Here is a 10,832-nt window from a genome sequence, read left to right on the forward strand (position 1 = left end):
AATTATTATTACAAATAGCAGCCAGGGGTCCCACTGAGCTCAGGGCTGGACATATACCTAGTAAGAGATGCTCCTTGACCTGGAGAGCTTAGGGTGGGGTTCCCAAAGGCACTTAGCTCCTACTGAAATCCATGGAAGTTAGATGCCTGAATACATTTGTAAATCTCACCTTTGCAGTCTAAATAGTCAAGGGAGAAAGGGAACTTGTATTGCAAGCCCTCTGGTGTAGGGGGCCATCTCTTTGTTCCGTGGGGTTGGTGGGCTCTACTGTATCCAAATCATTATTATCCTTATGGTAGAGGTGGGGAACTGAGGCACACAGATCAAGTGGTTGGCTGAAGTCCCACAGGAAACTAAGGATGGAGCTGGGAACTGTCTGGTGCCTTAAGCACAAAAGCATCCTGCTTTGCATAGAGCGCTCATTGAATAACAGCGTTGCAGGAGCTGCTCCTGGCATCTCCAAATCCATTGTTTCACTATTGCGCACGTAGTGAAGTGGTCATAACAGAGTTAACTGGGTTACCCAGAACGTTATGGAATGGAGCCACGTTCCACCCTTCCCTCGCTCCCTCTCGAGTTAGGAGATTCCCCTGCCCTGGGATGCAGTTAAAGGTCCCAGCCTGCAGTCCTGTGAGTACATTTATTTTTGTTGCATTGAGAGCTCCTTTTACAAATGTCTTATTTGTGACGATTAGAGAGCCCTGGGGAACGGCTTCAAGGTAGGAGGGGAAGAAAAATAGTAGCTGGGCTGTGGTGTTTGGATGTCATAGGGCCTGCTAATTTTCTCAGACACAGGGACATGTGGGATTATGCTGTGCCCTGAAAACTATTAGACAATGTTACATCATCACTACATAGTGTATCAATCTATTTATATAACACATGGAAGGCTTGGGTTCCGAAGGTGCTGTCAGTGTGGGAGTCCACATATGACATTCTCCTTTGATCAGTTACAGATCCCACCCATTGCTAAGATAACAAACCCAGAAACCCACATTGGTTGTGCCTTAGTTACGTGTAAGGCTCACAAATTCAATCATTTGCATAACTGAACTGACACCAGGACGGTATTAAATTCCAAAGAGCAGTTTCTCCGCAGGATAACAGACACTCTTCCGAGCCTTCTGACCTGCCATTGTGTGACACAAGCCATTGAAATGTGACAAATGACTGAAATGTGGAAAGTGTTTTGTTGCCACATGCTGTGACAGTTTATACATGGTGTTTTAAGTATCAAGCCTGTTTCTAAGGATGCTTTCTCACTGTGAATCAAAGAAAAAACTGTTTTGCAATCAGACTAATTCCATTTGTGGGTGCGGAGCTAGTCTGTGACTGATGGAAAAACTGGTTTATTGGGTTAGCAATGCTATGATATTTCAAAGTGAAAGTTGCTCTTTTTTTCTGTTCTCTTGTGGTCTTATAGCTAAGAGTCATTTTTTCATGAAAATTCTTGCTCTACTAATGTTCACCAGTATGAGTGGTTTCCTTTTGTTTACTGCATCTGGATTTTGGTCAACAGAGGTCTGGATAGAGCAGGAAATGCAAAATAAAGGAAACAACCGGTAGTAGTCTAGCGTGATTTCATTTTAATAGCAAAGAGAGGTGGAGGATGCAGTTTTTGCAGCTAAATCAATGCAGCACCCATGTCATGTATCTGCAAAGAGCTAGACAAGGTACAATAGGTATAAAATCTCATGTTATAAGAGACTTCAGGAGACACTCTTTTCCCTCCTTTCTTGCTGCAGAGTTTTTAAACTGCCTTGCTTTCATCCTTGGACAGTCTCCGGGTTTAAGATGCAGAAGGTCATTGGAAGGCTAAAGCATATGTTGAGAAACAAAGTCTCTTTTGCAGCATCTCATCAAGAAACCAGAAACAAATTGTTCTTATTATTCAGTAACATAGAATCATAGAATATCAGGGTTGGTAGAGCATTACGATCAGGAGAAATGCATGGGGATGGAGAAGCTCTGGAAGCAGTTACAGGGAAGAATCCTAAACCTAGTACAAGGAGATGTCACAATTTGTGAACTCCGGGTGGCTTCAGCATGTATCTTAGGTTTGTGGGGCCCCCGCTTGCCATCCCCAATGCCAGCTCTGCACTTATGACTCCCATAAACTCATCCTGCGAACCCCCTGTTGTTGCCCCCACCAGGTTGAGAACACTGATATAGTATATAGAGCAGTATAAACAAGTCACTGTACGAAATTTTAGTTTGTACTGACTTCGCTAGTGCTTTTTATGTAGCCTGATGTAAAACCAGGCAGATATCTAGCTGAGGCGACGTACCCCTTGGAGGGCCGGTACGCGTACCCCTGGTTGAGAACCACTGCTCTAGACAGCTCCAAATCGCTAATCCAGTGGTTCTCAACCTATTTACCATTGTGGGCCGCATCCAATACTACCTTTATGGCCCTGAGGATGTCACATGGGCCGCAGCTGTGTGCTGATTGGGCCGCAGGTTGAGAACCACTGCTCTAATCGATCGTTAGAGTCCTCCTAGCTGGGTGTGACCACAGAGACAGAGCCTAGAGTGTCCCCAGGTTAAGGAATGCTCGTTGCCGAGGCGACCGCAGTGGGGTGGGCAGTTAGAGGCGGGAGCGCCCTGGCCGGTGTGGGAGACATGGCAGGTGTGACTCTGGATTTACACCAGCACGAGCGAGAGGAGAATCAGGCCCCAGCTCTTGAAACTTGGCCCACGTGGGATTTAGTGGCGCATAATAATAATAATACCCAGCCCACGTAGACTTGGCCACAGGCCCCCATTGTTGTAGTACTCGAGTGCCGTGCCCACCCTCCCAGCTCCCCGTGAGGCAGGGCTGTTATGCCTGTTGTACAGACGGGCAGACCCGAAAAGTCTGTCAGAGCCTGGGCTCGGACCCAGGTCTCCCAACCCCTGGCCTAGTTCCCTAACCCCTCCGACCATCCTTCCTTTGCTAGACCTTGGCTACCGGAGTCTGGCTTTGTGAATAGAGCACTGGTCTGGGAGTCGGGAGAACTGGGTTTTATTCCCAGCTCTGCTGCTGGCCCGTTGAGTGACTGTGGGCCAGTCACTTCACCGCTCTGTGCCTCAGTTTCTCCATCTGTAAACTGGGGAGAATGACACTGCCCTCCTTAGTAAAGTGCTTTAAGACCTACCGATGAAAAGTGCTGTATGAGAGGTAAGGCTTAGTATTAGTGTGGCGTGAGGTGGTGCATGAGCTGCCTCCTGGCCCATCTGTGAACGGGATTTCCAGCCGTGGTGAATTGTAAATAAGGAACGGAGGAGGAAGCGACAGCAGGTGCCGTGAAGCAATGTGAGTTTTAATGCGTAAGAAGTGGAGTATACAATGTGCAGAATGAAATAATGCAAAGTACAGAGAATACACTTTCAGGTTTCCAGTCATATACCAGAGCTACGAAGTCAGCTGGCACTTCCCTCTGAGGTAAGTCACTTCACTCAAGATGCTCTTTCTTTGTTGCAGCTGTAGAGTTGGGCAATCAAGTTCTGTTTTTTCCGCCATTTTAAGCTCCTTGTTTTACCCCCTGTGGGCTTCATATAGGACAAAGCCTCATATACGCACAGAATTAAAAACAGCTTCTGCACAAAACATCTTCTGTCGCCACGTTAACAAACAAAAACCAATGGTACATATTCTTAGAAAGGCTAGAATATACAGGGCCGAATTCTCATGATACTAAGGCTATTTTATGCCCCTTTGGTCGTTGAAGGGATCTTGTCGTGTGTGTAAACACAACAGAGGCCCACCTTAGGGCCCTAACCTCCTCGACACTGGCAGAGCGGTTGTCAAAGTGCCTTAGTGTAACGAACTCAAGCCCACTGTGTTAATAATAAAAGGAGCAAGTAGCTATGGTGCCACTACAGTAAATAGTCAGAAATCTAAGGTAAAGGATAGCGTGGTAAAGAGTGATGGCCCTGTTCTTCAGTAACACTGAGCGCCCACTCTCGTTGGCTTCAACTGGCATGGTGGGAGCTCAGCAGATCTGAAGGCCATGCCCATAAACTCAGCTGTGAATCTGTATCTAGCTTTTTCATTTCCTGGTTGGCTTTTATTCTGTGGCCGTTGCTTCTGGGTTTAGCATGGCCCACAGTTTCCATAGCCCCACGTGTCGGGCCACTGGGGAGCATAAGGATATGGGTATTTGGGAAAAGACGGCACATATGTTGGGCCACATGCCTGAGGGTATCCCGTAACATAGGGAGGCACATATGGTGGAGCGCATGGATTCCATCTCTCTGGGAATGGCTGAGGGTGTATTAAACCATACGGCTCATGATACCTCGTGACACATGGTGTCGAGCATTTCACACCTGCTGGCTCGGAGAATTTGGGGATATACTGCACTGGGCGTTTATGGGCATGTGGCTCAAAACACTTAGTAGCACATGGGACCGAGGGCTTCCCAGCACATGGGTCTCTGCACTTGGTAGTGCATGGTGCTGGGTGCTTCACATCACATGACTCTGCGCACTTGGTAACGCGTGGAGATGGGCCTTTAACCAGGCAGGGTTCGGCATGTGGCATGAGGCGTGTCGTTGAGTAGGGGGTGTAGTTCCGTTGCTTGTACTGGTAGGCAAAGTAAGACATCTTCCTGTGGAGTTGGTCAGCCTGAAACACACCGGAAGGAATAGAGTGCAACACAACAGAACCGATAGGTTAAGAGGCTTCAAGCTCAGATCCTATGATGGAGCTTGTGTAAGAACTTAGGTGTGTAGACAGACTGGTATGTGTGACCGTGATTAAATAGATATGGAAGGAAGGAATATAGGCAGGTAGGCAAAGGGCAAAGAGAGCACATTAAGGGCACACACATATCCATAAAGCCTTCATTGATAACCTTTCCTAGAGATCATCACTGCTTGCACCATCTCCAACCCTCTGCCTCTCTTGTCCTCCCACTCTCTTTCTTGAGCCTGCTCCTTTGCAACTCCTAACCCTTTTCTTTATAGCTTCAACCACTAATAAATGTATTACCCACTACTTGCCCGGCAACATGCTTGTTCACTGCTATGTGGAGCCATTAGTCCTCACAACAGCAGTGTTATAGCTAGTTATTATCCCTATTTTATAAAGGGGAAAACTGAGGCCCAGAAGCATCTTGCCCTGGGTTGCTTAGTGAGCCAGTGGCTAGAGTTCCCAATTGAGAGGCAGTATTGTCTAGTGGCTAGAGCACTGGACCCCAGTGAAGACCTAGGTTCCATTCCCAGGTTTGCCACTAGGCTGCTGGGTGACTGTAAGTATCACTTCACTGCTTCCTGCCTTGATTGCACTGTCCATAAAATGGGCATAATGATCGAGACCTCCTTGTAAAGTGCTTTGAGATCTACTGATGAAAAGAGCTATAGACAAACTGGGTGTTGCTACTATGCTGAGCACTATACACACACAGTAAGAGAAGGTCCCGGCTTGGAATAATTTACACTCTAAATAGACAAAACAAAGGAAAGTTTATCTCCAATTTGCGCTTGAGGCACTGGGAAATTAAGGGCCAGATTATTACTCCATCTGAGTATATTGAGCAGTGAGTTTCTTGGAAAATCTGGCCCCAGTTGATTTGCCTAAGGACATGCATGAAATCTTAGCAGAGGCAAGAACTGAACTCGGATTTCCTGTCCCAAACCAGTTCTTCAACTCCAAGGTCCTTGTACCATTGTTGGTGCACTGTGCTATATTGCCTCATCTTTTAGTCTCTCTTCTGCTCTGTCCTGCAATGCCTTAGAATTGTTCTAATAAAGCCACAGAAGAAAGCAAAGGCCAACCAGTGGATTAAAGAAGTAAACCCTCAATCTAGAATATTTCTATTATGGACAGCTGGTATTTTCACCCCAGCATATGGTGGTGACAATTTTAATAATGCTACTTTCCTAATTCAAATTTAACCTTTGCTTGCAAACTAGTTCTGTCCAGCATCACAGAGCTGCACTTTGGTTTCCAGATCTTACTCCATTAGCAAGTACTGCTGACTTGTAACAGAAGATATTCTTTTGTGAAAACAAAACCCAAATGGGCCAGATCCTCGGCTGCTGAAAATGAACACAGCTGAGTTGGTTTTTCAAAGGAGCAGCTGAGGACCTGGCCTTAAAATTGCTAACCTATATGCACGTGAACAGGAGAATTTTCAGACTAGTAGTCTGCCTCCTCCAGTGTCTCCTCTCCCACTCTGCGCAATACCAACTCCTTCAAAGGAAGGCACAAGAACCAGTAAGTGGGGAGTTTTATGAGAGTTCGGCACGCAAATCCCATAGACAATCCCAGCCCTTTATCTTACAGAAAATAACCATAAAATTACACTTTGCTATTTAGATATGAAATCTGAGCTTCCTATCTTTGTAGCTGGAGAAGGGCTAGGGCCAGATTCATAGCTGGTGTAAACTGGTGTAAGTCTATTGAACTCAGCTGAGTATCTGGCCAGACAGATATTCAAAAATTCACTAAATAAGACTCTCGAGCATAAAAGTTACTGGGGCTGAGATTTTTCAAAGCTGGCTAAGGGATATGGGTACCCAATTTTCTAAGTAAAATGAATGGGAACTGGGTATCCTAAATACTGAAAATTCTAGCCTTACCTTCTCATGCCTGAATCCACCAGAGCCTGCAACTGAATAACTATAAAAAGAGACTCTTACGGAAAGAAACCCCTTAACATTCTAAGAGTCAGGGGTATTTGGCAAGATTCAGTTAAGGTTAAAACCCTTGAGAAAAAGGGATATTCTGATACTTACGAAGAGATTGAGTCAAATCAGACTTGCCCAGTGCACGGCAGAGAATAAGTCGACAGAAGTGCTTAAAAGAGCTCCCAGTTGCAAGTTCTTTTATATGGATTCTCAGACTGCCAGCAGGAAGAGAGGCATCTTTTTTGCATAAGATCCTAATTAATTACAAAATGAAATTGTTTTACAGGCATTACTCTTCCATTTGATGCGTTTCTTTTACAGAGGTTATTAGTCTGTTTTCCGCCCCAGTGTTCATGACACACCCTGCAGCTTCCTTTCATTTGAAAACTTTATTGGCCAATGATACTTGGCACCATTCCACTGACCACGCTGGAGTTACTGCAGGAATGAATCTTGCTCCATGTTTTAGATCTTCGTTTAGCAAATTAAAAATAGAAAAGTGGCTCAGAGAGGTGTATGGGTAGAGCGAGCCGATGTCGTGCAAGATTCCATTTTGGTCCTTTTAATCCTGGCTTGTAGCTAGTTGGGAGTATTGGGAAATTTACCTTTGCAGTTCTGGGGCAGATGGGAGTCTTTGCGTGCTTAGCAGTCCCATCCCGCAACTACTCACTCTGCATGAGATCCAATGATCACTAAAGTCAACGGGAGCTTCAATTCAGGCCCTTGGGGTTGAAATTCACTCCTGAAATGAAGGCCAACACAATGCCTATGTCCTATTTAAGAACCCACACAGGAAAATAAGACAAAACCATGCTATCACCGGTGGGTGAATGCTTTTCACACAGCGATTGCTCTATAGCTGACCTCTCAGTCCTCATCCTCAGAGGAAACCTGCACAACGCCTTCAAAAGACAAGCCTGGGATCTTACATTCATAACTTTGCTAGACCCTAAAAGTCACGGTCTTAATAAAACCCCTGGATTTATGGCTTATTCCAACAATCTGTAACCCACTAACTCCCCTTCTTTATCCTATTACTACAGGGGCGTAAATGGGCCACTTCACCTTGAATTGTCCCATAGAATATATGCTAATTAGTTATGCTAAACAATCTGTCACAGGTAAATACAAGATGGGACACTCTTGGTACCTTTCCCAGACCTGAAGAAGAGCTCTGTGTTGCTCGAAAGCTAGTCCAATGAAAGCTATTATCTCACCCACCGCTGATATCCTGGGACCAACAGGGCTACAACAACACTGCATTAACAAAGTGCTGTCCTCCTCCCTTTAGCATAGGAGGAGGCTGAGGAGGAGAGGTTATTGCTTTATACAAGATCATTCAAGATGTCTGTGGCCAAACCCAAGGCCAAAGTGTTCAAAAGTGACTGATGGCTTTAGGTGTCCAACCTGAATCACCTCAAAGGAGCCTGATTTTCAGAAAGTCCTGAGCACCTGCCCTCTGAAGATCAGGACTCTTTAAAGTGTTGCAAGTTGGCTGCCCACGATTGCTAATCACTTTTGAAAATCATGGCCTTCCATTCTCCAAGCCTTCTGCCTTAATCCCCAAGCCATCCTTCCTCCTCCTGTCTTTACAGATCAGAGCTAAATCTGCAGGGAAGCAGGAGATGATTGAAGGTCCAGGAAGCTATAAACTGTAGGCAGGTGAGCCTGCAAAACAAATGTGCAAACATGCCTGAAAGACACAGAGGCTGTTTTTTACACCCCAAAAAAGGGAGAGAACAGGTCACTGACAGATGGAACATCCTAGGAAAACCGAATTTGAAATACAGCCTAGATCCTCAGCCGGTATAAATCAACATACAGTGACTGAAGTTGATGCAGTGGTGCTGATTCACACCAGCACAAGATCAGGCCTCAACTTTTTTAAAGTTACTGCTTAATGAAAATCAAATAGCTCCAAATTCTGAGGCTATAAATCATGAGCTGATCTGGGGAGCGACGTGAGACTTTTTGACATGACTCTTTTTTTGAAGTGACGCTAATATTCAGTCCATGAGTAACATGTTACTTCAGTAACACGCTACTAACATTATAATAATACAACACTTTGCACATATGAAACAGCAGTGAATATCTGCAAAGAGCCTTGAAATCCTTTGTTGCAATGATACCTCAGAATAGCCCTCACGCCTGCCATTATTCTTCTAAAAAGATACACACCGAGGTGAATGTCATACAGGGAGGGAGAGGCAAAGCCAGAAACAGGACCCAGGTGTTCTGAAGTCCTTTGTTCCGGCCCTTGGTGCTGCCCCATATTACACTGTGTTACAAGAGGGCATTAGCAACACGTATTATTAAATAGTGCTTAACATCCTTGGCTTCCAAATGTGTCGCTAACATGAGAGGAGTTGTTAGAGACGCTTGTTTGGCTGTGCTTGTGAAATTCTGAATGACTCAAATTTGCTAGGTGCATCTTTTGCCTAAACGATGCCGTACGAGAGAATGCCCAGGGCTACTGTAGCTTTGCTTTTTTTAAAAGCAGCAAGGAGTCCCGTGGCACCTTATAGACTAACAGACGTTTTGGAGCATGAGCTATCGTGGGTGAACACCCACTTCGTTGGATGCTTCGTCACCCGCGATAGCTCATGCTCCAAAACGTCTGTTAGTCCATAAGGTGCCACAGGACTCTTTGCTGCTTTTACAGATCCAGACTAACACGGCTACCCCTCTGATACTTGCTTTTTTTAGTTACACATGAGGAAAATGATTGTCCCAAAGATAGACCAAGGCCTGTTTTTCGTACTTGTTCGTTGGTGGCATCGCTTGGGTAATCTCAATACATAGCCCAGAATTTTGGTAATACTATCGGAGTCTCGCTAAGTGGCTTATTTTCTATTCTACATCAAAGAGGGCTTAGAAGGGTTTCAGAGATGGCTGACAAGAATGATTAGGAAAAATTCTCATAGGAAATGATTGGGGTTGGTTACCTTAGAAATAATAGAACGCTAATGTTTTAGTACAGTAGTGCCCAACCCTATTATATAGCAAGGCCACGTAAACCTAAACCCAACCTTGTGTGGGCCAAATAAATTCTACATATTTTAATAAGATTTAAAGTCATTTATATTTCAAGTTCAGCTTGTTTTGTTATGTATTTAGACAGTACAGTATGGACAGTATTGTCTATTTACACACGTGTAAACTACAAGATGTAAACATGACAACAAAATGCTCATAAATCGGCTGCTAGAGTGTGTGTCGAAGGAGGACATCGGCCTTATGAAATGCTCTGGTGGCCATAGGACCCCCCTGTTCCAATAGACTATATCTCATGACAAAACTGTTTGAGGCCAACATAGGAGGTGTGAGACTCACCTTGTGACCAATTTCCCACTTTCCTACAGCTTCAGAGATTTTCCCTGGTAAGAAACATATTTTGTAGCCTCAGCAGGACCACAAGGTGAGCAAGGAAACCAAGTTTCCATTTCTTTTCCGATACAGTGCTGTGTATTATTCCATCCCTTCACCGAGGAGGAAAACATTTTCACAACTCATATGTTTTATATGTTCAAGGTACTACAAAAATATCAACTAATTATTAGATCTGGTTGGGAAACATTGGTTGGAAGTGTTCTCCTTTGGAAAAATGTTTTTGGCCAAGCCCCTGTTTGGGACCAAAAAATATAAATAAATCTCCAAATTTTTCATGAGATGGAAAATGTATTTAAAGATTCATCTTTATAGGATGTCAGGTATGTGGGATGTCGCCTTACTTTGAGAGACGACTGACTGTTAGTACTGCTGAGGGTTATTGCTGCTAGTGCTGCTGTTTCTTAGAGCTCTTGAATTTAGCTGCACCAGAGTAGCTTGCTGATTCAGCAGAGCTCAATGTTACTCATAAAGTCAGACAACAGGCTTGGTTCAGTGGTGAAAGGCACTCATCCAGGGTTAGTGTTGGCAAAGCATGGTCCTAGTGCCCTGGCTTAGTGGTTACAGGTATGCCCACGACAAGATACCATCTCAACAATGTTCCTCCTATGACTTCTCCTTTGAGACACTGATACAAACAAGTTTTGTGTTACACTCCAGATGCTGTTAGTTAGTTACCCTTGTACCTGCTAGTTCAAACAGAACATCCTCATCCATTGTCCTGTCTTTCTTCCTTATCTTACCAGGGGTCTATGTGTCCTTGCACCATCTTCTAGGAATGTGTTTACTTAGTTAGTTGAGAACTCTGGGTGTTTCTGCACCATCCT

General features: G+C 44.7%; 1 protein-coding gene across 1 annotated transcript; it reads right to left on the bottom strand.

Annotated features, from left to right (window-relative positions):
* Positions 1–4,075: 4,075 nt before the first annotated feature.
* Positions 4,076–4,588, bottom strand: SPRR3 (small proline rich protein 3). The gene has a single exon (XM_039513027.1). The coding sequence runs from the start codon at positions 4,586–4,588 to the stop codon at positions 4,076–4,078; it is 513 nt and encodes a 170-aa protein (XP_039368961.1).
* Between the last annotated feature and the right edge of the window lie 6,244 nt (positions 4,589–10,832).

This window comes from Mauremys reevesii, linkage group 24, assembly GCF_016161935.1.
Source record: "Mauremys reevesii isolate NIE-2019 linkage group 24, ASM1616193v1, whole genome shotgun sequence".
Lineage (NCBI taxonomy): Eukaryota > Metazoa > Chordata > Testudines > Geoemydidae > Mauremys > Mauremys reevesii.